Genomic DNA, 27,022 nt, shown 5'->3' with positions numbered 1-27,022 from the left:
CTGAATTGTTTCATAACTCACCATTGAAGGCCTCATGGTCTGACCAGATCAAACACGCTCATTATAGACCATTCCAGTGACACAAAGCATTTTCTGAAAAGCCCAGTGGGTTCTCTTTGTATTGTCCTTTTTAACTTGAAGCAAGGAATTGCAATGAAAAGCACTTTGATGGTTTTTATGTAATATTTTTGGGCATTTCACTCATACTCATCAGAATTGTAATGTGGGACTTTGGCCTCCTGTTTGCTCTTAGCTTCAAGCAGCCCTTGCCTCCTCCACCTCCTGCCCTGAACTTGTGTGAGTAGCTTTGTGCTATGATGTGTAAGGCCAGAGTACATCTAAGGAGCAGCAAATTCAGGGTAAATTAATCTGTGCTCCAACACCTTTTCTGTTCTCTATTTTTTGTTCTATATAGACATATTCTATTTTTGTAGAAACAAGGTGAGAGGGATTTGTAACAGGTGCGTTCTGCACTCCTTTCAACAAAGCTTTGTTCTTTCTGAGCTAACCCAGCAGTTTGCCATTTCCATTTCCCACATACATTTTCAAATCTATTGCTGGCAGATTATGCCACTTGTATTTATATCTTCAGTTGAAAAATGCATTTATTGTGTTAATATTCATATTACAGCATCTTATATACCTAGAGTGGGAAAATATTACCGCAGGCATTTATGCATTTCTGTTCTAGCATGTGAACCAATTCTCCATTTGAAAGTCACACCAAATATTCACTCATATTCCTATCCTTTCCCCACTTCTTTTGGTCCTTTCTGTTTTGTCTGGTTTTGTAAAAAATTAAGCATTTTACTACTATATCTAGCTGAACTAAGGGGTTTTAATAGTTTTGTACTGCCTGAAATTCTCACTGCCACCTTGTCAGTTCACTTTATCTCTTCCTGATGATTTTCCTGTTATAGTGATGTTTCTACAATAAGAACCATGTTGAGTATCTCAGGACGAGGTGGAGGGTACATGAACTAGGTGGTAGATACCTGCTTTTATAGCAAAGATTAATTCTGCAAGAGGATAAACAAAGAATTTGGTCATCGTGGATGGGAAGGTGACAGTCTTCAATATGCTCTGCTCTCTTTTGCAGGGAGTTGCTTGGTCGTTTCACTGACTTAAGCTATGCCAGGGTAGGTTTAGGTTGGACATTAGGAAGAATTAGGAAGAATTTCTTCCCAGAAAGGTTGATTAGATATTGCACCGGGCTGCCTAGGGAGGAGCCTGGAAGTATTTAAGTAGAGACTGGCGTGGCACTCAGTGCTGTGGTCCATTTGACAACGTTGTGTTCGGTGACAGGTTGGCCTCTACGATCTCAGAGGTGTTTCCCAACCTGATGGGCTCTGTGATTCTGTGAAAACAGCGTGGAAAGTCCATGGCTGGCGATGCCGCCGGCCCCGCCGGCCCCGGGCTCTTAGCCGCGAGCCGCGGGGCTGCGGGAGCGCGGGCGGGCGGCTCGGGGCGCTGTGGGGCTGCGGCGGCCGCGGCCCGGGACGGCTCCGGCCCGGCCGCCCTCCCTCCCCTGCGGGCCGCCGCCATGGCGCTGTGCGGGGCTCTCAAGAGCTTCCTCTTCGAGTACGACACCCCGCGCATCGTGCTGATCCGGAGCCGCAAAGTGGGGCTCATCAACCGCGCGGTGCAGCTCGGCATCCTCGCCTATGTGATCGGGTGAGCGGGCGGCGGGGCCGCGGCTGTGCCGGGGCGGCCGCCCTGAGGGGAAGCTGTGCAGGGACGGAGCCCGGGGCTGGGGGCGGGAGCCGCCCCTCCCTCAGGGGCCGGATCCGTGAGGGTCCAGGGGGCTGAGGGGAGCCCGGAGCTCCGCGAACGGCGACACTAGCGTGGTGGCACTGCTTAACTGGGCAGCCTGAGCTGGGATTGTGGACAGAATCACGGAATATTCTGAGCTGGAAAGGATCCCACAAGGATCAGGTCCAACTTTTAAGCGAATGGCCCGAGGGCCCCTCAGGAGCACGTCCGTCTCAAGAGATGATTGGCGTTCCCCCAGCTGGGCATAAAAGCAAATTAGACCCTGCAAACCGGTCTGAAAACAAAAATATCACCCTAACAATCAGACAGGAGATTGGCAATCTGGTAACCCTTTTCTAAGGAAACGTTGTGAAACTGTCTGGAATGGCCCTTTGAAGTGACATGGAAAAATGAGAAATTCCGGCCTCAGCTTGTTTATGGTGTTTATCTATTGTTTCTTGCAATCCTTCTCTTTCAGGTGGGTTTTTCTGTGGGAAAAGGGCTACCAGGAAACAGATACTGTGGTCAGTTCTGTAACCACGAAGGTGAAGGGAGTAGCACTGACAAACACATCCCTCTTGGGAGCCAGGATCTGGGATGTTGCTGACTATGTCATCCCTCCTCAGGTATCAATCACTTTCACATGCAGAGAGAAGGTTTTCTAACAAACAGATAGTGCTTTGCCAAAGTCCACTGAGAGCTGGAGCAGCTTTGGCTCCAACGTGGCTATGATATGAGAGAATGAAGCTGCTTTGCTTTGTTGCAGATCATGCTGAGCATCTGCCCTGGGGAAGCTTGTTGCAAGAAAAGTGTGTCTGTGTGTGTGTGCTTGCGTAGAATTGTAGAATGGTCTGGGTTTGGAAGCAACCAAGATAATCTAGTTTCACCCTTCTGCTGTGGGCAGGGCCACTATCCTAGATTGCTCCAAGTCCTGCCCAACCTGGCCTTGAACACTTGCAGGGATGGGGCAGCCACAGCTTCTCTGGGCAACCTGTGCCAGGACTGCTCTTTTAGTTTAAAAATGTTCCCCTTTACCCTACCACTATCTGCCTGTGTAAAAAGTCCCCCTCCCTCCTTTTTATAAGCCCCCTTTGGATACTCAGATGGGCTTTAATTTCCTCTTGGAGCTTTTCCTTCTGTGGGGGTGCACTGATCCCACTGTCCAAGGTGTCCACAAAAGCTTGCAAAGACTTTCTCCTCCTGGCAGAGGAAAAAGAACTTTGCAGGTATCAGGAAGAAGCTGCAACAATAACCACATTTCATCTTTCTTACTGCTTTCTAAAGCAAACAACCCCAAGTTAAATTGTTGGCAGAAGCCACAGGAACAACCTGCAAGTCACCTGATGCAGAATTGAACAGGAAGCATTGTTGTTACTGATTGATTGTATCTGTGGGAATCTGTGTGTGTGGGCCATATGTGAGGGCCATCGGGCTGGGCAGGCACAGCCAAGCTGCTGGTCATGGGTGCCTCTGTCTGCTTGACATGTGGTGCAGAAAAAAAGACAGATTTAGCCAGATTTTGGCTGAGTGGTCACATTTGCGTATCAGTGGAGCGGAAGCAGATGACAGATCTGGAGTTGTACAGATCTGAAAGTAGTGAAAGTAAAGTAATGAAAATAGTGCTTCCTGAAGAAACAGGACTGGGCAAACTCCTAACTGATACATTGCAAAAAGAAAGAGTGGGAGTTGTGCTCTGACTTGCAGCTGGAACTCTATTTCTGTGCCTGCCTTACAACTCCCCTGAGGAGCTGTGTGAGCTCTGCTTTCATAATGTGAATGAGGAACTTTGGGCCGAGTGGGAGGACAGAAAGAGTTGCCAGTTCCACAGTCCTTCCTCTGGCTAAACACAACAATGCACGTAGGAATCTGCTCTTTTAGCACTGCACCAGCAGTGTCCAGAGCAAGTCCCCTCTGCTGGGCCACCTGTGCTCTGTCACACAAAGATGTTTGGTGCAGTGCCTTGGGTGCTCTTTGCAGACTGTCACTCCTAATTTTCCTGCTTGTTTTGCATGCTCAGGGTGAGAACACCGTGTTTGTCATGACCAATGCGATACTCACACTGAACCAGAGCCAAGGCCACTGCCCGGAGGTAGGTGCAGAATCTGCTTTTATCCTGCCTTGTGTGGGTGGCAGTGTGGGGGAGAGGGTTCTCAGAGTTTTACGTAACTATTGTTCTTCTCCAGCTCCCAGATGATCAAACAAAGTGTGAGGTGAATAACAACTGTGTTCCAGGATATGTCAGTACCCACAGCAGTGGTAAGAAACCTGCTGCAAGGGCTCCTTTCAGTCTGGGTTGTGGTGCCTCTGTGCTGTGCCTTCCCTGCTGTGAAAGAAGCAGCATTTCACTTCAGTCTCCTTCTTCTCTTTCTCTCACATGTGATAGAACTGAAGGAGAAGCTCAGATTTTTCTTCTGGTGGACTTAGACCAGATGAATTTAGATTGTTGGGTGGATTATGGGTAGATGTGGGCTTTGGTGAGTTAGCAAGCAGTGTGAAGCTTTTTCATGGCTTCAGGCCCTGAAGCAGTATTTCCCATGGATGAGGATTTGACTCAGGAAAAGCACCTGATGCTTCTTTCTCTGAAATTACACTTGCAATGGAAGATAATGGGTTTTGGTAGTGGCACTTCACATCTGGGAAAAGTGCTTTCACCATATGGAGTGAAGGGATGTCACAGGTCAGATGCTGCCTGGTTTTGCTAAGAAGTACCTGCATGCACACATCTTTCCAGGCATCCAGACTGGGCAGTGTGTTCCATACAACAGCAGCATTAAGACCTGTGAAGTCTTTGCGTGGTGCCCCGTGGAGGATGACTACCACATACCCAAGTGAGTGCTCTACACAGTGCCCCTCCTAAGAGCAGGCTCGTGGTACCCAGCCTATGCTTCTCCCACTGAGCTGCTGAAGAGATGAGCACCAAGGACTCTGCAGAGGCTGTTTGTGTTTCCCTGTTGTTTTGCAGGCCAGCATTCCTGCGAGAAGCTGAGAACTTCACCCTTCTGGTGAAGAACAACATTTGGTACCGCAAGTTCAACTTCAACAAGTAAATAGTGAGAGGGTCATCACACTGTCTGGTCTCATGGGCAGTGAAGGGGATGCAACAACTCTCCTCTTTCTGTTCTCCTGTAGGCGAAACATCCTCCCCACTATCAACTCCACCTACCTCAAGAATTGCATCTATGATGCCCAGACAGATCCTTTCTGCCCTATCTTCCGTTTAGGGAAAATAGTTGAAGCTGCAGGGCAGAACTTCCAGGAAATGGCTGTGGAGGTATTTGGCAGACCCTTCTCTTGGGCATCAGATGGTTTTAGATGAGTGGTAGAGGTTGGCTCCTCTGCCTCGTGGCATGAGCCACAGAATGCAGATCAGCTGCAGGATGGCCAGAGGGAGGGGAGTCAATTCTACTTAACAAATAATTGGCCTTGCTTTGTTTGGGTGGGTTTATGTGCAAGGTTCTGTAGCAGCAGAAAAGAGTGTTGGACTGAGCCTGGGATTAGAGCCAGTAAATCAGGTCCTGGTCAGCAGAGAGCCTAGTGCTGGGCTGGCTGTGCACTTGGGCTGCCCATCACCTCCTCTCCTCCACTTGCCAGGGTGGAGTCATGGCTCTGCAGATCAACTGGGATTGCAACCTGGACAGAGCTGCTTCCCACTGTGTGCCAAAATATTCCTTCCGGCGCCTCGACAACAAGGACTCTGCCCACACTGTCTCACCTGGCTACAACTTCAGGTAATGTGGCTGTGGAGGACACCTGGTGTCCCTTCAGCTCCATCTGCAATAGCTGTTGTGGTAGTTTGGGGCTTTCCGTGATGCTTGGAGAGCAACAGTAGAAAACCTGGAGAGATTTTTCAATGCTGTAAAACAAAGCAGGCAGGATCTTCATTGTGTGCAAACCATAGCAGAGGGGGCAGGTCCGTGAAGCTCCACTGATTCCATCAGCTTCTTGGTGTCTGTTTGCTCAATGGGATGGCAATGGGACTACTGACTATCTCAGGGTGTGCTGATAGGGCAGAATCTGAGGAGACTGCAGTGGGGTTGGGAGGCTGAAGCATGGTGAAAAACTAACCTGTGAAAGCAGCTCTGTCAGTTGAATAGCTGTTATGGGCTGATGTGCAGCAGGAGTGTCCTGGCATACACCATCACATACATGTTCTGGCCAGTACAGCTAAGTCCAGCACTTCCAGTAGAACACCAGCACAGAGCTGGCAGCTGCTTGCATCCAGACTCAGACTGTAATAATACAGATTGGCCCCTTTGCCAAGGTCCTTGCAGGATTCCTGTTTGTGAGGAAACATGGCTCAGGGCTGTTACTTCTAGAATCACAAATTTTTGCTTAGCACAAAGGATCTTTGGGTGGAACTTGGATGAATTTGCTGAGGAGCTGTGCAGAGCACAAATGTGTGTTTGGGAGGTGCTGGGGTATCAGGACCATCTGGAAGATATTGCAGCTGGATCTGAAATGCTCTTGATAACTTCAGACTCTGGTACAACCCCTTACCAATCCTTCCTCTTCTCTTCCACCCTCTTCTCTGCTTCCTCCTGGCTTAGTCAACCACATGGCGGAGTAAGTGTAATCTCATTTATTTGTTCCCATCTCTTTTCCCTGTCGTTTGCCTGCTGTCACGCAGTGCGGGACACGGAGCAGCCTTTGTGTGCCGGGCGGAGCCGAGCGGGCGCTCCCGGCCCTGCCCTCTCGCGGCTGCCTGCTCCCCTGCAGCCGCCTGCCCGCCTCTCGTGTAGCCGAATTCCTTCCCGTTAGTCCTGCTACCCTGCTAAGGCTTTCTCCACTTCCTATGCCTTGCAAGTTTCCTTATTTTTTTTTGTTGCTCGTTGTCTTGAATTCACCTGCTTTGGGCTTTTCTACTGTATGAGCTTGCCACCCTGAAATCTTCATCATTCGGGGCTTGTGGCTGGAAGTACCAATGTTCAGCCCATCCTCTTGGGATGGGTAACACACCATGTTGCATGATCACATAAAACTCAAAATTCCCAGCTAAGCTCTGACCTGTCTTCTCTGCAGGTTTGCAAAATACTACAAGAATAGTGATGGCACTGATTCAAGGACACTTGTCAAAGCTTATGGCATCCGCTTTGATATCATGGTGTTTGGAAAGGTAGGCTGTCAGTTCCTGGAGGTCCTGTAGCAGGGGCTTTCAGAGATGCTGAAAAGCATGCTCAGGCTTGTGACTGTCTTCTAGGCAGGAAAATTTGATGTAATTCCTACCATGATTAACATCGGCTCTGGCTTAGCGCTGTTTGGTGTGGTAAGTGGCACTGCACTTGGACTCAGTTCTGGATTAGTGCCACAGTTCTGAGGATCACTGCCTTAAACTCTTTCCATCTCCACTAGGCAACAGTGCTGTGTGACATTTTTGTTCTGTATTGCATGAAGAAGAAATACTACTATCGGGAGAAGAAATACAAATATGTGGAGGATTATGAACTGGTAAGCATCAACAAAGGCTGGGTAAAGGCAAACTTGCTTCATCCTCTGACTTCACAGAGATTCTGAAACAGGATGTAGAAAGTCATCATCACATCAAATAGGGATTCTGAACCACAGTTCTAAGGAAATTTTGTCTTTGTCAGAGAAGCTAATTTTTACCTCAAAGCTGTTGCAGGGAAGAGCACTAGAAACAAATATTGTCATGTTTCCTGGGCAACCACTCTTAGAGGGGAAAATATATGTTCAAGAACTTGTCATGCTCCTACTGCACCTCCTTTTTGGGTTGCAGTCATTGGCATTTGCCTTCTAAGAGCTGCAGGGAACAGCCCCTGTTCCCATCAAATCCTTTCTTCTTGGCTTTTGGGGTTCCTGCAGTTGGGAAAAAACCCATTCAGTGGGTTGGTATTTCCTGAGACCTGTGTGCTCACAGCCAGTGACAGCTCCCTCCAGGGTCCAAATGATCTGTTTGGTCAGTAGGATTTAGCTGGTTGCTTGACTGGTGCTGAAGACAAGCTCAGCCCTACAGCCCTGTTCTTGGTGCTAAGTGTGGCTGCAAAGGGCAGATTTCTCAATCAAGACACCTCATGTCACTGGAAAAGTAAAGTCTGAGCAACAGGAAGTAGCTTGCCTGTGCAAAGGATTTTATGTGATTGGAAGGGGGAGAAAGAAGTGTTTCTGGCAGAGAACTGTAATCTCTGATCCTTGCAGGGAGCTGATGAGACATGAAACAAACTCCTGAGCTCCTGGTGCAGCAGCACCAACTGCTGCTCTAAACTGCTGCTGGAAATTTATTGACCCTGCTATGAGACCACCCCCTCTTTGCTGGAAGGAAGTGGGAAACCAAACTGAGAAAGGGACCATCTTCACTACTTTTTACTACTTGGCAGCCAGTCCCAGGGAGAACTGGGTCTGCTCCTTGTCTGCTGTCTTTCCAGCTTATTTGCACTAAGCACAGAGGGAAAATTGTGCTTTATGTCAGACCTCTGCAGTGGCTGAGCCTGGGACAGCTCTGGAATCATCATTTTGCCAGTCCTACTGTCCCTGAGCTCACTGACAGCAGAGGGCACAGGACAATAGGCACAGATTCTTCCTTAGAGTGAATATGGCCAGTGCCAGGAGGTCCCTGACCTTCGGACAGCAGCTCCTTGCTGTTGTCATTTTTCTTTCCCTGAAGGATTGTGAAGATTAGCTGAGCCTGTACCTACTATTTAATTAGATCCCCAAGCTCCAGTGGCCACAGACCAAAATAAAGCAGCCTTGCTCCACTGTGCTATGATAAATGGCTTACTGGTTACAGAACTTTTTTTTCCTGTTTCATCTAATTTTTATGCTATTACTTTAAAATTTACTTTAATAAAATACTACCTTCCCTCAGCCCTCTTGAAGTTCTGCAAGCTGTGTTTTGATTGTTCATTTCTCTCCACATACCAAGTGTTAGTGGCTATCAGTGCCAGGGCTCTGAGGCCTTTGCCTCTTGACTCTCTCAGCAGAAGTGCTGCTGCAACTACAGCTGCTTTTGCCTTGGTTCTCCTGAAACCTTGTCCATGTCTGTTGTCTCTCCAACAGAAAAGACTTGTAAGTCAGAGACCAAGATCTTAGGGTCTTTATTTGAGTGCTGGTACCAACTGCATGGAAGAACAGACCTGTTATTCCCTGGCACACCTCCTGTGCTTTTCACCACCACACCAACCCTGTGGCTGGGCTGCTGCATTTAATGAGTTTACACAATTTGACTGAAGTGGATTTGTTGGCTTTTACATTCACATGGCCTTGAGCACCTCTAGTGATAATATTGACCCACAAAGTCCATGTCATCCCTTTCTCTGAACCTTTTCTGGTGTTACAGAGCCCTGGGATCTATTCCATACCTCCAGCATCCTGGCTGCCTTTCCCCAGCAGCACAGTGGGTAAACCACAGCATTATCATTTTGCTTTACTCTTTATGTCTCTGCTGTTGAGCACTAAGTTGTATCTCAGCTCCAACAATCAGTGCTCCAGTCTGTGCATGTGAATGCTCAGCTTGGATTATACAGTGGATGGAGCTGCTGTGGTCTCATCCTTGCCCAAGATCCTCAGCAGTGGTACAGCACCAGACTTCACTAACACAGTAGAATGCTTTCATATTCCTCTTTCAACAACCAAACTCACAGCTTGATGAAGACCACTCAAACAGAATAATGGTTCCACTTGATCAACTAACTCTGTTTTGGTTGCATGTCATTTATTTCAACTTGTACAGTGAAGCTTGAACACCTGTGTGGAAAAACACTTAGTTGTCGGTTTATTCTTTCTTCTTAGGTAATATAATTTAAAAGTGGTAAATACACAGTATTTAAACTTGATACACCTGATAAAGTTAAATGCATAATAAAGGGGTAGGAGTGAAACAAGCCTTGGTCATTAAACAAACAGTATAAAAATCAGGAATAGTTCAGGACCTTAGAAAAGAAACAGATCAATTGCCTGATAGGTAAGAGGGGACCACCATGGAAAACTACTCAGATAAGAGGCCTGGTTTCCCCTTAGCACTTTCCTGTGTGCTTTCAGAGCCAAAAAGGCTTAGTACCCAGCAATAAGCCCACAGTCAGCACCGGGCTTGCTTGGAAGGAAGGGAGATGGGGAAATCAAGCTATCGCCCAGTTCCAAGGCACAAGCAAAATGTTCACTTCACTATAAGGAGAAAGCCAGCATTACTACTAAGGAACAGCAGCTGGGGAACTGAGCAGGTCTATATACACAGTACAGCTTCTCTAACAGCTCATGCATTTAGAGAGATCTCCCTCACACGGCCACCCTTTATGCTTTCAACAGAGCTGACCAACCAGAAAAATCCACATTGCGATTCTTTCCGAAATGTGCATTTGGCTGCAGCCCCAGCAGGGCCTGCACCGAGGGACACTTGGTTTGGAGAGCACCTTGGGGAAGTGCTGAGTGTAGCATCCTTTAGAACCAAGCCCGTGCAGGCAGTCAGACACTGATCAGTGGGAGTATCTGAGGCCCAGGGACTGGCTGGGCATCAGGGAGATGGTACAGCTGTTGAGAAGCTGCATTACAACTGGCAGACCTGTTTGGTCAATGTAAACTGTCTCACCTGACAAATCACAACCAGGGGTGGGCAGCACAGAGATCTCTACAACACACCTCTAGTAAACACACCACACATATTACTATGCACTACCTACAAAGAATCGGATCCCCTAGTTGTATTTTTTTGTTTTGTTTTGTTTTGTTTTTTTTAGATCAAGTCCACTTGCAGAGTTAGAAAACCAGGCTGCCCACTCACACACATTTCCACAATGAAAAGTCCTGTGTAGGAAAGGGGGAGCAGGCAGCTGTAGCAGTGCTGGCCCCCAAGTTACCTGTTTGGTTTTCCCATAGCTGAAGCTGCAGGGCTTTGGCATAGCCTGGGACTAAAATGGGAGGAAAACAGTGCATGTCTTATGGCTCCAAACTCCATAGTATTGCTCCTAAACCACCAATTGTCCTCGCTGGCTTTGGGAGAGGCCAGCAGCACAATACTTCCATAATAAATTGCAGTTTAGGGGGGAACATCACTTCAAGTGATCAAAAGGTGTAGGGACAGTTTGGGTAGGCATCTGCACCTTGCTAATGCTGTCCTGGCTTTAACAGAACCCAGTCTTAACCAGGAATTACCAGGCCAGGACTGACTGCAGCAGGGCCAAAGCCCTTGGCACACTGCTGCTTGTGCTGTCCAGGGCAAAATAAAGGAAGACAAGGGAACAGCCACTTTCTAAAGGCCAGGGTTAACAAGCAGACATCTTACCATTAATCTAGACACTTGGCAGTCTCCTAGTGCCTTCTTCCCAAGGCCAAAGAATTACACCTTATCAGTCCCTCACAAGCCTGGGAGACTCAAATCCTCCTTCTCTGTCAGGTACATCAAATGCCTCATTCAGGGTCACACAACAACATCAGACTGAGAAAGGAAAACAATCAGACCTTTTCCCCCTAGTCCCATGCTGCATCCACAGAACAGCTGTACTTACCATGACCCCTTTCCTCAGGCAAACCCTGGCTCCTCATTCTCCAGCTTTGTCCGAGCCCAGAGAACTTGGGAAAGTGAGTCTGGACACCAGAGTCTCTCCCACCACATGACAGATTGTTGTTTTGTACAAGCACCACAAATAATCAGAGAAATCTGACTGAAGGTGAAAGAGCTCTTCGTAAGAACAATCCATGAACTAGATATACACTTAATTTACTAACAAGCCTCTGATCCACAGGCATTCACAAATTACTGGTAACAAACTTGCAAAAAATACATAGCATTGGCCCCAGAATCCAGATTAAGAGTTTGGAAAACAAACGTTTCTTTGAAAATTACTAGCTAATCATTAAGTTCTTAAATTCTAAGCAAGCCCTAAGTCTATACTTTAAAAACAGCATAAGTTGTATTATTTTTAATTGTAGTAAACCATGTAATGTACATGGAAGTGAAGGATTTTACCCTGAATTTTATATTTTATAGTATATCTACCTAGATCGAGTAAAAGATTTAGAAACAAACTGTTAGTGCTTCTTCTGTTGTTTAAAACATTCTAAACACCACCTTCCACTCATATGTCTGCAGCAAAAATAGTTCAAACTGAACTTAAGCCCTTAAATACCTTTTCCTTTCATACACTGAATACCTAACTTACCAAGTCCTGGTCACACCAAGGCCTCTGGAAAGGTGTTAATTACCTGAGGAGGTAATTAACCTCACTTTCTGAACATCCTGAAGATGCTGTTTCATACAACTTGGCTCACAAAGGTAGGCATTCTTTAAAAAGCTGAAAAGGTGGGTTTTTGCTTTGTTCCCATGCAGTTAAAAAGGTGTCAATTAAAAACAAACCAGAACGACAAGAAATAGATGCAACAACATTCCTGGTAGGTTGTGAACTCTCAAAGTGCACACGTGGTTGGTTTTACTGCTGTGTATCCCACTTGGCAAAAGCTTCACCCTTCCGCACGTGCCCACGGCCACGTGATGGGCATCGTGCCCCTGGGACGCTGGCGTCAGTCCCTGCAAATTATTGGCATTAAAACCAGCTAAAAGCAGTTCCAAACACATTTCCCTTTGGCTGCTGTGGGTTTTGTTTTGCAAAGCCCTGTTGCTGCTCACCACCACCGCTCACCTCTCCGCTGTCCGCCAGCGCCTCTCCCACCAGAAGTCAGCAGTCCAAGGGATGGGAGATGTTCCGTGTTTATGGCAATAATCTGATAAGGTGTGATAACATGCTGCTATGTGAGCTCTACATCCAGCATTGTACTGAGATAGCGCCGTGTCATGCTGTGTTTGCTCTGGGCTCTGGTCACCTCGTCCCCAGAGCACGCTTGGTGACGTGCCCTGGACTGAGCTGCTCAACAGAACCGTAAAGTTCACGTTCAAGAAAGAAGTTCCTCCTCTCCCACGTTGGGCAAGTCGTTGCATTTCAGGTTGTCTTCACTGCCTTGTTTTCTGTTTTCAAAGGAAATAGAACAGCTGCTGAGCGACTCAGAAAAAGGCAAAGCAGGCCATGAGACACCAGTTTCTGACCCTTCCCTGCCATGGGATCTTTGGGATGCTGAGCATGTGTCATCTCTCCCCAGGTAACAGGCTGGAAGTGCCATAAAAAGATGTTTTTCATCCCATCAGAACAGCAGGATATTCCATGTCACAAAAATCCCATAAAGCAGTTACAGATCAAGCAGATGGGGTGTGAATGTCACAGTCATGGCCCCCATGAAAGTTTCAAAGCCCAACTATTTAATTTCTCCTCCAGAGCATCAGAAAAAGCTGCAAATGTCTCTTGGGGCCAAGGTGAGGAGATGACACTTACGGCAGCAAGTTCCCAGACGAAGACAATGACCGCTCCTCCCTCTTGCTCCCCTCAAATGGGTTCCCAAAGGATCTCTTCCGGATCATCGTTTTCACCAAGATCTGCAAAACCACAATGCAATTCATCAGGGGGCTTTTCCTTCATTCAGGAGCAACAGGAACATCCAGCTTGCATGCCCAAGTAATTAAAAAAACTAGTGAAAACAAGTCAAGTTCTCTGTAAGTAAAAATCTGAAGGAAGCAAGTCTCCAGCTGCTTAATACAGGGGCTGTGTCCTCATCTGAAACCCTTGCAAGAGCCACACTAGGTGTAAGAGGCTGAAAAGGAGAACAAAGCCAAGTCTGGGAGGTTTCTTTCCTCCCCAGAAGTACATTTTACTGATTACTGCATCCAGTACCTGCAAATTCCCAGTCCTCCATGATTACCTGGGCAAAATAATTCACTGGAAAGGGAGAAGAGAAGGAACTGGCACAATTTTACCTGAATGTTCATCTGAAACCAAACTGAAAAGTTGGCCATTTGTCCAGTTTTGGCTACAAAATACAAAGTTACCAATCAGAGACTGGTGGGAACAGAGATGTGTCAGAATTGTTCCCTGGCATACCCCAACTTGCTTTGCTGGTGGGAGCAGACAACAAGGTGAGCAGCACTGGACCCTGCCTCAGCAGGGGCATCCCTGAGAGCCCCTGGCTTCATTTGATGTTGCTTCTCATCCCTCTGTGTCTCATTTCTCTGCCCAGGAGGGCACAGAGAGCCATTCTGTGTCTAAGACTCAAAGCCATGTGAGTGGATCTCATACTGGAGCATCAATGCCTGCACTTGGCTGCACAAAGGTCAGGCACCACAGGGTAATTTTGAAGATCAAATGCAAATGTGAAAATACCACATCTGCCTGGAGGCAGTGTGTTATTCAAGAGTCAAAGAGGTGCAATAAAATCTGATTTGCCTTGGGCTGTGGTGAACACACCTGGCCTTCAACAGGGCTGGGAGGACTGAGCCTACTGATCAAGTCCCCTCTGAACAGGAAAAAGGGGGTAAACCCCTGATCAATGGTGATCTTTTTAGAGCAACATCTGCTTTTTCTGCCTGGGCAGCACAAGGCACAGCAAGAATTTGAGTATTCATACGTCTGCAGTCAGTGAGACCTCTACAGGGTACCCAAAAGAGAAAGAACTCCAGAAATGAGGACAGATGTGGGCACAGCTATGAGATGGAAAAGGGGCTTCAAAGGGAAACCTGTTCTTCAAAAAAATCACAGTCTGGGTGCCTACAGGAAGATAACACCATGCCAGGGAACTGTGAATGGTCGCTCGCTGTTTCTCCTAACACAAGGGCTAGTGGCACCCAAAGAAATCATTAGGCTTGAAACCAGAAAGGATTTCACTTTGCACACAGGACAGCATTACAATGTGGTTCTCACCACCACAGTGGGTTGCAGAGAATAAAAATTGAGCTTGAAAAGAGATGAGATGAAGTCACCAAGAATAGCTCCAGGCGGGGGCTGATGCACGTTGTGGCCCAGATAAAATCTCCATCCTGGGAAGCTCCCACAGTCCCTATGGCTGGACAGGCAGAACAGGGCAGGAGCTCCTTGTGCCTGGCCAAAACACCTGCTCCTGGCCATGGGCAGGTTCTGGACCAGATGCTCTTTTGCCCTGAACAGAGTGATATTTAGACAGCCAGCTCAAGTGTGAAGACCAGCTGACACTGACAGTTACTTTTGGAACTGCTCTAAAATATTCCTCAGCACTGTGAGGTCCACTGAGTTCCTGAGACCCTGAGACACCCAAGTGTCTTGCAGCACTTGTTTCCAAGAGAGAGAAGGTCTTTGCTCTAATCCTGCCCAACACTTTTCCCTTCAGCAGTGACCTCCAGCTGTTTGGAGCCACCCTAAAAAGCAGCGTGGACCCCACTGTACATCCATAGGCTCAACTCCTTTGTACTCACCACGGTGGCCAGGCTGGGGATGTGCTTGACTGAATTCTCCACTTCCTCCTCTGTCACCTCGACGAGGGTGCAGTTCTCATCCTCCGTGGGCAGCAGCTCCGCTCCATTCTTGGTGACCCAAGGGTGCAACTTCAATTAATAACACAGCCTGTCAGGAACGATTTCCCCTTTTTCATAACTCAACACAAGCCTGGCAAACGCATCTCCTAATCCAAGCTATGGCCCCTACGTGCTCCTGAAACGCCAGGGAGCAGGGCAGGGCTGTGCCATGTCACTGGTGAGCCAGCTCACCCCAGCACTGCCAGCAGCTGCACAGCCTGCAGCAGAAAATGCTGTGCTGTGGCTCCTCCAGAGCCAGCACTGGCCCCAGCTACACAAACAAGCCATAACCTTGGTGACCTACAGCACTGGGTATCTCTGGACTTCAGGGAAGGAGACCTATCTTCACTCTCATCTTAGGGATGAGACAGCACCAGGAGGCAGGAGAGATTTATTCCAGTCCACAGATATGAGCAGCAGTGATGGGGAGACCCACCGAGCCCTCGTCCTGGACCTGGTTTAATCCACAACTGAAGGCAGATCCCATTTCTTCTTGCCCACACACCTGGTGACTTGGTCAGCTGCAGGAGGAGCACAGATGGTTCCACAATCCCCCACAATCCTTTCCCCCTACCTTGGTCTCCATTCTCTCAGCTTCTCGCCCCTTCCAGGCTCCCGCAGGGGCGAAGGACCAGAAATCTCCTGCGAAAGGCTGTTGCACAGTACTTTCCTGGTAGCAGGGAAAAAACTGTACTCAGGGGATTTCCTTTTGCCTGCAACTTGTATAGGCACCAAAGGTCCCAAAGCTGAGCAGGTCCCAGAGCAGGGGAAGGAGCTGGGACTTACCTGCCCAGGGGCCCTGGGCACAGGGGGAGGACCTAGCCTGGCGCGATCAAACTGACTCCCGAAAAAAGCTGAGCAAGGAGAACCCAAGAGAAGTGAAGCCACAGCCAGCACCAGGAAGCTGGGTCAGTACCTTGATTTCTGGGACTGAAATCCTGGATTCGGGATTTTTATCCAGCATCCGGGAAATCAAATCCTTCAAGAAGTCAGTAACCTCTGGCCTGTGGAAGGAAGAAAGGAAAGATGAGATGAGGAAAGGGATGGATGCCTCTGTTCTATACCTCAGTGCCAGATACTATGGGCCTTCTGGGCAGAGGGGCTGGACTCCAGCCCCAACAGGGAAGCAGCTCTGGATTCTTGTACACCCCCTCCTCTCCAGACCCCGGAGAAAGCAAAATATTCCTTTTTGAGGCAATGTGAAGTGTGATCCCACATGTAGAGAGCAGGGAGAGGCCAATTCAAAGCCTGAGTTTTGCAAAACCACAGCAGAGCAGGGCCAGCCCTTCCCAGGGAGTGCTTGAGACACAACTTCAATGAGCTGTAAAATAAGGGTTGATGAGTTGTTTTTGTTTTTGAGTACTTACTGGTCTGGGAACTCCAACGTTTGGGTCTTGATTTTGTTGTGTAAACTCAAGATCCTTTCATCCATAAAAGGGCACTACCATGAAGAAAAAGAGCAATGAGGAAAGCAACACCCTCTGTTAAGGGGCAGAAGTGGGGCAGCCAGAGGAGCATCAGGATCTCACAGGGTTTGAAGGAGGGCAAAGATCCAGTTACAGGGAAATTCCAGAAGATTTCCAATTATATCAATGTCTGCTTTTAAACACAATGAAAAAAACATGCAACCAAAAATTACCCATTACTATAAGAGCTACTTTCCTAAAAAATCTGCCCAGGCACAGAATTTTTTCCACTGGGGAAGAAGAGAAACCAAATCCTTTTGGCTGCACCCATCCCAGGGACAGACAAAGGTTTCCCATTTCCATCCACACATCCTCATCTCCACTCAGCTCTAACAGGGACACAAGGTGCCAGTCCCACTGATTACCTGGAACATGGGAGGCACAAACCAACCCCCCAAAACACTAACAGCACTGAAAAATCCATCTCATTACCTGCCCAAACACGAAGCAGTACAGTGTGATCCCCATGGCCCAGACATCCAAAGCCTGCAGAATGAAGAAAGCATAGTTAAATTTACAACAAGATTCCTGTGTGTGCAAGGTTAGTCCAAGACCCTTCAAATTGCTATTAAATACCTTTCCAGAGAAGATTTTCCTGGTTTCTGAGAGGGTCTCTGGGGCCATGAAGGCAGGAGTGCCCACTGTGTTGGTTAAGAGGGCATCAGCTCCCTTGAACTCGTTGCTCACTCCGAAGTCGGCGATCTTGACGTGCCCATCTTCCCCCACAAGGAGGTTGGAAGGTTTAATATCCCGATGGATTATCTTCTGATAGTGCACTGCAGCCAGAGGGACAGTGAGTGGTGCAGCAGCAGCACTGGTTTGCAGCAAAGGAGCCTCGAGGGCTCCATGTGGCTCTTTCTGCTAAGACCACAACCAGCCCCAGCTTTAAAAGCCCTTGTGCAGCATGAGAAAAGGCACTGCACACCAGAAAGGCCAGCTCCAGGTGTTCAGAAAAAAACCCAAAAATAAGAAATCCCACCTTTTTGCAGAGACACTTACAGTATTCAATGCCCTTGATCAGATCCTGGAAGTAGAACCGAGCCTGGTCCTCACTGAGAGGTTTCAAGGTTGGGATTTCCATCACAGGGCTGCAAAGGCAACAGAGAATGCAGTGGATTCTCCACCTGGATGTGCTGAAACAGGGCCTGAAGGCTTTGCCACTGCCTGGTGACAGTACACAACCCCAAACACAGGCACACAGTTCTCAGCTGTAACCAAGCTGGGGAAATGCTACTCAAACCTCAAGCCCCAACCATGAGCCTCCCCATCACCTCTGCACCACATTCCCACCTTGGGTGGCCAAACCCATCTCACATTCAAGTGTTAATAGGATTAAATCTGGAATTTAGTACTCACCCCTGCTTCACCAGTTCAAACACTGCAACACAAAAGAGAAGGTGATTACAGATCACTTACAGGGTATGGCTCCTGTGAGCACAGCCTCAGCACAAAAGCAATTATTTTAATGACAAAATTTCTAAAAATAATATTTTATTTTTAAAAAGGAGATGCTGTCTTATGCAAGGCACGTGACATTTGGGTTGCTCCCATTTTCAGTTAAGGGGATGCTGCCAACTATCTTCTCAGTGCTGAGCTCCAGCATTGTGAAGTGCCCTCCATGGCACACAAAACTCTGCTACCAAAAAGGCTGAGCCCACACCCTGGGCAAACCTCAGTGCTGGGCCATGAAGGCATCACATGCTCCTCCACTAGTACAGGCTGAACATAACTGATGGAAAGAAAATTATTTCTTCAAAAGCTGTGTATTACCTGAAGCAACAACTGCAGTCTGCAGGCAGATTTGTACCTTGGATAAAACTCTTGCCTTTTTCCCAAAGCCAGAGAAATAAAACTCTATCATTCCAGCTTCAACCTTGTTGAGAGCATCAACACTGGTGCCTCTCATGGTAAAGCATGCCCTGGTGTCAAATTAACACCAATAAAGTGCTATAATGCACTCTTGTCTCTGTTCACAACCCAGACTGCATCTCATTTGCTCCTCCAGCACATCCAGACTATACCCACAGTGAAGGAGAGACCCAGCCCTGCACACAGAGCTGTTTCAAAACACAGTGGGAACCTTTTTCCCCATCCCTCTAAAACCCCAGGGCAGTGGGCAGTTACCCATGTACAGGTGATCCTCACTGGGGTCATCCAGGACCTGCCAAAAGAAGAAAAAGGCAGTTAAACAATGCCAAGAAACCTTTGCAAATTAAGCACTGTGATATTTTATTTAGCAGCCATCTCAGTTCTGCACCATCTGCACCATCAGCACGGTCTGCTCATTCCCCACAAGAGTAGGGAAAAAGAGGACAGAGATGTAGCTGTACTTCAAGGAAGCAAATATTTAAACACACAGGAAGCATCATCTGACTCATGAGCCAAATAAACTCCAGCCTGCACATCCTTAATTCTTGATTTTGGACTGTTCCATACAGGCAGTGGGTGGAGGGCAAGGCAGCTGCACTGCTGAACTCACAGAAACACCAGTTCTTCCCCAAAACCTGTCTCAGCACTTGTTTCCTCCACAGAAGAAACATTTTTTTTGAGCATTTCCTTTTCTGAGCAGGGAAGAAAACATCTTTTGGGAAGTGAGAATAAAAAAATCCTCTAAACCAAGGAAAACACAATTCTCCCAAAGGCAGGACACCTGTCCTTACCCTGTTCTGGGGTCACTCCCCTTCACCCAGCCCATCCCTGCAGCATTCAGTCTCTGTCACGCTCAAGGATGAGTTTTGGAAAGAGGCCAGCACTTACCTCCACCAGCTTCACCACGTTGGGGTGGTCCAGCTTCTTCAGGATGGCAATCTCCTGGTAGACCTGCTCGATGGGCCCTCTGGGCTGCAGGCAGCCCTCGGGAGCAGCCTTGGCCCCGCGGGGCGGCGGGCGGCCTGCGGGAAGGGCACAGATGTGTCCCCTTGGGAACAACCCCCAGGATATCCCCAAAATATCCCCCACCCCTAAAGGCTTTCTGCCACTTACGGGGGAAGCCCGCCTGTCTCATCAGCTTCTTTTTTGAGAGAACCTTCATTGCCTGCAAAAGGGGAACAAATGTAGGATTTGGGGCAAGTCAAGGATAAAATGTGGCTGGTGGGATGGGGCAGGGAGTCAGCAGAGGGGATCCATCCCCCTCCCACCTGCCCTGCTGCAGACTCTGGGGCTGTGTGTTACTCACATAGTAGGTGTTGTCATCCTCATTGTAGGCCAGCTTCACCACACCATAGGAGCCCTGGAGAGGGGCACAGCCATGGAGCACAAGTTAGGGACAATCCACAAAAGCCACATCACCAAACTGGGCTCTGGGCTCCTCCACAAACCCACCCCAGAGGGATCACAGAGCTGGTGGGCGATGCTGGGACGAGCAGGGGGTGTACAGCCTGACATCACACTGACAGCAAAGAAAAGCTTCAGATGCCCCACTGCGTGGGTGGGAGGGGGAAGAGGGAAAATTAGTAATAATTTTAAAAATATACAATTCAATTGGCACCGCTTAGAACAGAACAGAGAGCAACAAAGACGTGCTGTTGTGAGTGGCTGGACTTGCTCCCATTCTGGAGCATTCCCATGACTGGAAAGTGAAAACAAGCCCGACATCCTCCCAACCCAAACCCAATATTCACCTTGCCGATCTCATCCTTCAGCTTGTACTGGTTGAGCTGCACGCAGTCCTGCAGGGAGAGAGCAGGTTAGTTTGGCATAAGCCACAAAACTGCTCCCATTTGCTCTTCTCCTTTTAAATCTCCAGCAAAAACTCTGCAAACTCACACCCCATCCTGTCCTGCCCAAGAACCCGCGTGGGGCTGGGCAGCTTTGATTCATGAGCCACAAAAGCCACCCACCAAGGCACACGTTGGTGTGTTTATATATGGCTAATTGCAAATGTTAACAGGGCAGGCGATCCCATCCTGTCCACTCATGTGGAACCAGAGCAACGAACCGCCAGAGCCCTGAGGGGTTTAATGCTGGCGACCTGGCGCCGAGTAATTTTATTTCTTCTGGGCAAAGCAGCCACTTGCTGCCTGTTTTCTGTCAGGCTGGGGGCAGGCAAGCCTGTTTTCTCTTTAGATCTCAGTGAACTTCTCTGTTTCTTTATTTTGAAGGGGTGAAGAAAGAAACTTGCGCTACACTCCTGGCTCCCATCAAACACAGCCGTGAGAATTGGCGGCATCAGCAAAAGGCACAAAAACCGGTGAGTTGGGGTCTCACCTCCCTGAGGGCTGTCCCCATGGCCCAGGATATTCCACTGCCCCCTGCCACACATCTGCAGACATTCCCATGGGGGTTAATCCCAAAAAACACAAACAAGAAATGCCATGGTGGGAAAATCCAGGTAGATGGGGGAAGGAGAACCGCAGGAGCAGCGTTCACCCCGTCACCTATAACATTCATCCCCCTCCCCTGTAACATTCATCCCCCTCACCTGTAACATTCATCCCCCTCCCCTGTAACATTCATCCCCCTCCCCTGTAACATTCATCCCCCTCACCTGCAATCCCGTGATGGACACACGGTTGGACTCCACCGTGGGCCGCCGCGGCAGCCGCGGGGAGGAGTGCGGGGACGTCACCGGGGAGTAAGGGAGGGAGGGGTAGATGAAGCGCTGGTTGGCGTCCCCGTGGCCGGGCGAGCGCGCGGGCTGCGGCCGCTCCTGCAGGGACAGCTTGCGGCCGGACAGGTGCAGCTTGCGGCCATCCCCCAAGGCCTCGCTGCCGGGCACCTCCATCTCCTCCTCGCTGGCGCTGCCCGCGCCCTCGTGCTCGGTCACCACGATGAGCGAGGCCATGCTGCCGGGGCTCAGCGCCGGGGGGTCCCGCAGCGCCGCGGGGGCTGGGCGGCCGCAGCCGGCGGCGCGGCGCAGGGGCTGTGGGGCGGCTGAGCTGCTGGCGACTCGTGGCGGCGTGGAGGGACCGATGGCCTCATCCTGGCCATGCTGTGGAGGGGAGATGTGCCTGCAAACACAGGCGGGGTCAGCCAGGCTCTTAGAAAGGATTTGCTGCTGGTTATTGTGCTACAGATTGATTTATTCATTCTGTAGGGAATGGTGGAAGCCAAGGGCAGTGGTGCAGGATGGCACCAGGATGCACAATCACCCTGCCATGGGACAGACCCCAGGTGAGAGCCAGTCTCAGCCCCAAGGCTGCCGCCACTGCTCCTTCCACCCTTTTTATCTAAACACCTTCAGGGAATAACAACTCCATCATCTCCATTATATTCCAAAGGGGTTGTTTTAAAGGGGCAGGATAAAGAATTGCACTATACCGGCATAAATTCTACTGACTTCCCTACTTTACTGCTCCAAGTGGGCACATCTCTGCCGAGTCCCCACAGAAAAAGCAGCTCAAAGGCACAGGAACCCACTTACCAAGTGTGGGGTGCAGGACCAGCCTCCTGGCTCACTGCTTTCTCCCACGGCCCATCATTACCAGTGATTCCTGTTTCTCGCCCTGTGGCCTTCTGTGCAAAACTCAGGTCCCCAGACCTTGAGATAAATGAGAAAACTGTTAGCAACAAATTAAAAACCAAAATTAATCAAATAATTAAGTGATAATTAAAAAATAGGAGAAAATTATGTTAATTCACACATCCCAGGCACCTCAAAGCACCTGGAGCTGTTCAGTGGTTGGTTGGCTGCAAACCATCGCTCTTCCCTGCCCCAACATTGGTGCTGTTTTTAATTTCTAGGTTAACAAGTTGCCACAGAAGGAAGTGGAAAAAATATCCTGAAACAACCAGCCCAGAAGCAGGAACAGAGTTTGAGGCGTTTTTCTGCCTGGTTCCCACACCTCGAAGAGGCGGCCGGTTAAAATTAGCTCCACTCATCGCCATTGAAGTTTCCGTGCTGCACCCGCAGCACAACCACTCTGAATCAGCCCGGCAGAAATTATGGGTCAAGTACAGAAATCAAATCGTCTCCCCCGTCCTCGAGGCTTCACAATGCCCTAATTGCTGTTTTCAACACTGATCTATAAACCAGAGCTTTTGTGCCCAAGTGGGATCGGCCTGGAGCTGAAGCCAACGCGGCACCGCTCGCTGCTCCGAGGCATGGAGAAGCACAGGGATGGGGAGGCTATAAATAAGCCAATGAACAGCAACAAGGACAAACTATTCCAGAAACGCCGAGTTTCATGGGGCTGAATCCGCTCCTGGATGGGGCTTTGCTGCATGAGAGAGCCAGGAGCCACCAGCCAAGTCAAATTCCCCCCACAGTGCTGCTGGCAGCCCACGGTAGAGTGTTTTAATGCAGTCCCAAATGGATTAAAACAAACAGGCAGCCCCCTGTTCCTCTTAAATTCACAGGGATGCATCTTAAGGCCATTTTCCTGGCCTGGGCACCCCTCCAGTGGGCACATATAAATAGCTGCCCTGAAGCCGGAGCTGATCCAGAATGCTGTGCCCTCTACCCTCACCATGCTCTGCGGCCACACCAAAAAAGGCAGCTCATCAGTGCAGCCTTGGGATGAAACCACCCCAAGAACACTGCTGGTAGCAACACCTATCCCCAGCAGTGCCACAGCATGGCTGGGCATCCCATCCTGCCCCCACAGCATCTCCTGCATCCCAATTTCCAAGCGTTCCTGATAAACTTTGCCAGTCTTGAGCAAAACTGAGTTATAAAGTCTCAGTCACACTTGAGAGCTGAGCATGTCCTGGCCGGCGGGAGTTAATTGGCTTGACCAGGATAAACATATCAAGTCTGATTAATTCGAGCAGACTTCCCCAGGCTCTGTAAACTAAAAGTCATCCAAGCCCCATCATAACATTGGCTGAAGTGGGAAATCAGAGGGGTTTTCCCTCTGCATGTGTGCAAAGGGTCAGAGGATGGGGGTTTTAAGAAATTGCCCTTTGAGATGACACCTCCCCAGAGAGAAACCCAGAAGTGGGGTCACACTGTTGAACACAGACTGTTATACTTAATAAGCATATGAGAAGGAGGAGGAGGAGGAGGAGAAGAACTGCTGAATTCTCAACCAGAGAGAAAAGTAAAATGCTGAATCGAGGGCAGTAATCCCAAAGAGAGAAAATACAGCCTGGGGGCTTTGGCTTCACCAACCCATCCAGGCCCTTGCCTGGGGAAAAGCAGCACATTCTGGTATGAACTCCAGCAGATCCTTATGTAAAAGGGAGCAGCACATGCCCACAAAATCCTCAGGAAATATAACAGCCTGGTGTATAGGAATGATTTATCGGCACAGCTTTTGGCTGCAATCCATACATAACCCATAGCGGCTGCAGCAGGATTATCGAAGCAATCAGTCTCGCATCTAATTCAGCAAGGAGAGGGATATTAAAATGAAAAGAGGTCTGTGAAACCCTGGCAGCAGCTCTCCCTCTCACTCAGCATCCACGTGGCTTGAGCGGAAGCAAATGGGAGCGAAATCAGCCCCCGCGAGGGTGAGGGATTTTCACAGCCCCCCTCGGCCAGCCCAGCTCTGCTGAGAGCGTGTGGGCCCCGCCTGGCCCTGCTGCATGTGCTGGGAGGGGAACATGCTGACCAGTTCTGGTGAGTGCAGAGGGTGACACCTTGCAGCCAGCGCTGGCTGCAGGGATTTAAACCAGAGCATACGGATGCATCTGCCTGCACTTCCCTCCTAGTGCTGTTTCTCTACCCCGATGCAAGGGCAGCACTCTCGCCTTCCCCACACTTGTGTCACTGTGTCAGGATCAGACCCTCCCAAGGGAGTAAGACTTGGTGGCAGCTCAGCAGTGACCCCTCCATCCATCCTTCATGGGGGTCAGCTCACAAAGTGCAACTTCAGCTGTTTAAACCAAAACTGAACTCAAAACACCAAAACGAGGGCTGATTTTAATCGCAGAGATCCTCCCTTGCTACTGCTGAAGGTTGGTTGAAAGCCAAGCAGGGCCAGCCTGGGGCAGTTATTGGTCTCCCTGGGCAGAGTCCAGTGGCTATTTTGCTTTCCCCAGTCACGGTCAGCAGTGGAAGTGCCTGTGCCAAGAGTGGTGTCATCTGCAGCAACGGGGGCATCGATCACAGTTTCCCTTCCTACGGGTGAGCACAGACCTTGCCAAAAATATATTAGTCACTGTAGTATACAAAGACCATATGCATCCCTCACCTGACTTTTAATGGGAAAAAAAAAATCTCTCAGCAGCTTCTCTAGAAGTCAGAAGACACCCAAATTTATGAGATACTGGAAACAGGTGCCTGTCCATCTAGGACGGGTCCCTGTGCCCAAGCAGCGAAGCTTTTCATCATCCCCACGGTTAATGGAAGAGCCTCCTGCACTGCCTGGCTGAGCCAACACATCGTGGAAAGAACTGGGGAAAAAAAGCAAAGCCAGGCTGGTAGCATTGTAGTGTCACAACACCCAGCAGCAGGTTTCAATAGGAGTCACATAATTTTGCCTAATGCTGCTGGAGCAGTACAAGAAGCATCCCAAAAGGGCATAAGATCCAGACATGGTGTTGAGCAGGGGCCAGGATAAGTTCAGGGCACCTCCATCACCTTGTCCTGCACTGCCAAGCGACTCCCAGCTTTCCTGGAAACATCAGCTCCAGCCCATGATGCCCACAAGAGAGGAAATGAGAGCAGCTTGTGGAACACCACTTAAAATACATTAGGGCAGAGTTGAAAGCAAAGGCTCCTCCAAATTACCTCCCCGGAACAGCGCTGGTGCATCAGACACCCCTCACAGCACACTCAGGTATGGGTTTTTGGGATTTTTTGGCTGCTTTTCCCAAGAGAAAGTGCTTGGGGAGAGCCAGGAGAAGGATGGGGCTCCTTCTCCCAGGAGAGAGGCTGTTTCTGTGGGTGTGGGCCATGAAGGCAGCTCTGGTGCCCACAGTCAGCACACATCCTCTCCCCAGCACGGTCCCCCTGGCCCTGAGGACAAGCTGGTCCTGTCCCCAGGGGTGGTTTCTGCCCCTTCAGCATTGCAGTCAGCCCACAGCTCCATCGCACCACCTTCCCGTGGTCATCTCACTTCGGCTCTTGGTCTTGACTGTAACCATCATGCTCCTGATGCTCTGTGCCATACACGTGGCTGCAGGGCTGCATCCCACCTCCTAACCACACTGTCACTCGCAGCAACCCAACCTGTGCCTTCTAACGGGACCCGTCCTCTGTACACAGTCTCTCCATCCCCTCTCTCGCTTATCCCTTGACCTTAAAACTCTCCCTTTCCCCAACCCCATGGCCTATCTTTGCCTGGCACCCCTGATCCCGGCTCTCACCCCCATCAGGAGCCCGGTGGGGTCTGTGGGACGCGCGGCGTGCCCGCCCGGTCCCATTGCCGCGCCGCACCCGCCGGTACCGCCGCACGTGTCGGGCCGGCGGCAGCGGGGCGTCCGCGGGGCCCGGGCGGGACGGGGAAATGACAGCAGCGAGCCCGCACCGCGGGGTGTCCGCACAGGCCGCCGCGACACGGCCCCGTCCGAGGCGATGCGGTTCGCCAGCCCCAGCCCCGGCTCCATCCCCGCTCCATCCCGGCTCGGCCGCCCCCGCCCGCCCGCCCGCTCCCTCCGGGCGCGGCTTTGTCTCCGCCGCCGCGGGCGCATCCCCCGCCCGGGCCCGCCCGGCCTCCCCGCAGCACCGACCTGCCGGGGAGCGACCCCGGGACCCCGCAGCCCCCGCAGCTGGGCCGGAGCGCGGCTGCCCGGCGCCGCCTTCGCTTTCGGTTCCGCTCCGGCGGCGGCAGCGAGGGAAGGAGGGAGGGAAGGAGGGAGGGAGCGATGGAAGGAGGGAGGGAGGGAGAGAGGGAGGCCCCGCTCCGCCCCGGGGAAGGGCAGGTTTCCCCTCGGGCAGCCGCATCCTGCCCGCCCACCCCCTGTAAACCGCTCTTGGGGTGCGTTTTGTTCTTTTGTTTATTTATATTTTTCCCCAGTGTTTAATCCCACCCCCCGGGCCGCGCGGCCCCGGTCGCCTCCCCGCGGGATGCAGCGCGGAGCCCCGGCCGCTCCCCGCGTCCCCCTGCCCCGTGCGAACACCGGCCTTCCAGCGCCAGGTCGGCTGGGGGCAAACCGGGTTACCTGCGCCAGCTCCCCCGCACTGAGCCATTGCCCAAATCATCACCTAAAGGGGCGGTTTGGAAATGTCACAGAGGCCACCACCAGAGTTCCCGGACAAGTTGCAGCTCTGTAGCGCTGAGACAGAGCTCACGGGCACGACCTTTAGCCCCCCATAAACATGCCCCTTGCTTTGTCCAGTATTTGGGGTTTGTTTTTATTGCCACCCAGCACCATTTCTGCACCAACGTCACCCCCGGTTTTCTTTTCATGAAGCAACAGCTTCAGCCTTGAGCAGATGCAAATGCCACAGCTGGCCAAACCTTCTTCCTCATTTTGCTTCAAGGCTCATTTGTGGGCACCACTTAGACACTGTAGAGCTCCCCAGAGCAGAGCCAGGCCTCCATGCCAGCTTTGTCGATAAACACTTTCTGACCAGAATCTTGAAAGCCACTCCAAAAGTCAGGTTTATACACTTACCGTGATGCAGTAGGTGCTCCAAACATTTTAAGGATTAAACTCCTCGATG

The 27,022-nt window shown here is 50.1% G+C and overlaps 2 protein-coding genes across 5 annotated transcripts; one reads left to right on the top strand and one right to left on the bottom strand.

Annotated features, from left to right (window-relative positions):
* Nucleotides 1–1,309: 1,309 nt before the first annotated feature.
* Nucleotides 1,310–11,724, top strand: P2RX4 (purinergic receptor P2X 4). 3 transcript variants are annotated; one of them, XM_079322671.1, is made up of 12 exons: nt 1,339–1,674; nt 2,231–2,378; nt 3,770–3,841; nt 3,936–4,008; nt 4,484–4,580; nt 4,715–4,795; nt 4,882–5,023; nt 5,344–5,480; nt 6,772–6,865; nt 6,950–7,015; nt 7,102–7,197; nt 7,906–8,571. In XM_079322671.1, exons 1-12 carry the CDS (start codon nt 1,382–1,384, stop codon nt 7,921–7,923), a joined length of 1,317 nt encoding a protein of 438 aa, XP_079178797.1. In that variant the 5' UTR covers nt 1,339–1,381; the 3' UTR covers nt 7,924–8,571. The 3 variants fall into 3 exon arrangements, with proteins under 3 accessions (XP_079178798.1, XP_079178796.1, XP_079178797.1); XM_079322670.1 differs by lacking the exon at nt 7,906–8,571 and having other exon boundaries at nt 1,323–1,674; nt 7,102–7,855; XM_079322672.1 differs by lacking the exons at nt 6,772–6,865; nt 6,950–7,015; nt 7,102–7,197; nt 7,906–8,571 and adding an exon at nt 10,437–11,724 and having other exon boundaries at nt 1,310–1,674.
* Nucleotides 9,400–26,224, bottom strand: CAMKK2 (calcium/calmodulin dependent protein kinase kinase 2). Of its 2 annotated transcripts, XM_079322668.1 has the most exons (19): nt 26,086–26,178; nt 21,893–22,009; nt 21,017–21,479; nt 20,151–20,198; nt 19,706–19,759; nt 19,513–19,564; nt 19,288–19,421; nt 18,655–18,691; nt 17,887–17,908; nt 17,530–17,618; nt 17,107–17,306; nt 16,963–17,016; nt 16,432–16,505; nt 15,981–16,068; nt 15,639–15,734; nt 14,966–15,094; nt 13,020–13,120; nt 12,336–12,658; nt 9,400–12,223 (listed from the first exon to the last, which is right to left on the bottom strand). In XM_079322668.1, exons 3-18 carry the CDS (start codon nt 21,311–21,313, stop codon nt 12,586–12,588), a joined length of 1,548 nt encoding a protein of 515 aa, XP_079178794.1. In that variant the 5' UTR covers nt 21,314–21,479; nt 21,893–22,009; nt 26,086–26,178; the 3' UTR covers nt 9,400–12,223; nt 12,336–12,585. The 2 variants fall into 2 exon arrangements, with proteins under 2 accessions (XP_079178794.1, XP_079178795.1); XM_079322669.1 differs by having other exon boundaries at nt 9,400–12,658; nt 26,086–26,224.
* Between the last annotated feature and the right edge of the window lie 798 nt (nt 26,225–27,022).

The sequence above is a fragment of the Erithacus rubecula genome, assembly GCF_903797595.1.
Source record: "Erithacus rubecula genome assembly, chromosome: 19".
Lineage (NCBI taxonomy): Eukaryota > Metazoa > Chordata > Aves > Passeriformes > Muscicapidae > Erithacus > Erithacus rubecula.
Note: the sequence above shows the minus strand (reverse complement) of the source record. Positions and strands in the feature narration are given on the sequence as shown.

Bases quoted from the DNA above. Each gene is read 5' to 3' on its own strand.
- P2RX4 (XM_079322670.1), top strand. From the start codon at position 1,382: ATGGCTGGCGATGCCGCCGGCCCCGCCGGCCCCGGGCTCTTAGCCGCG. The intron at 5,024-5,343 runs GTATTTGGCAGA...TCCACTTGCCAG, and splicing joins TCCAGGAAATGGCTGTGGAG to GGTGGAGTCATGGCTCTGCA. The intron at 6,866-6,949 runs GTAGGCTGTCAG...ACTGTCTTCTAG, and splicing joins ATATCATGGTGTTTGGAAAG to GCAGGAAAATTTGATGTAAT.
- CAMKK2 (XM_079322669.1), bottom strand. From the start codon at position 21,313: ATGGCCTCGCTCATCGTGGTGACCGAGCACGAGGGCGCGGGCAGCGCC. The intron at 19,565-19,705 runs GTGAGTAACACA...CCCCTTTTGCAG, and splicing joins AGGATGACAACACCTACTAT to GCAATGAAGGTTCTCTCAAA. The intron at 17,017-17,106 runs GTATTTAATAGC...TTCATTCTGCAG, and splicing joins GGAAAATCTTCTCTGGAAAG to GCTTTGGATGTCTGGGCCAT.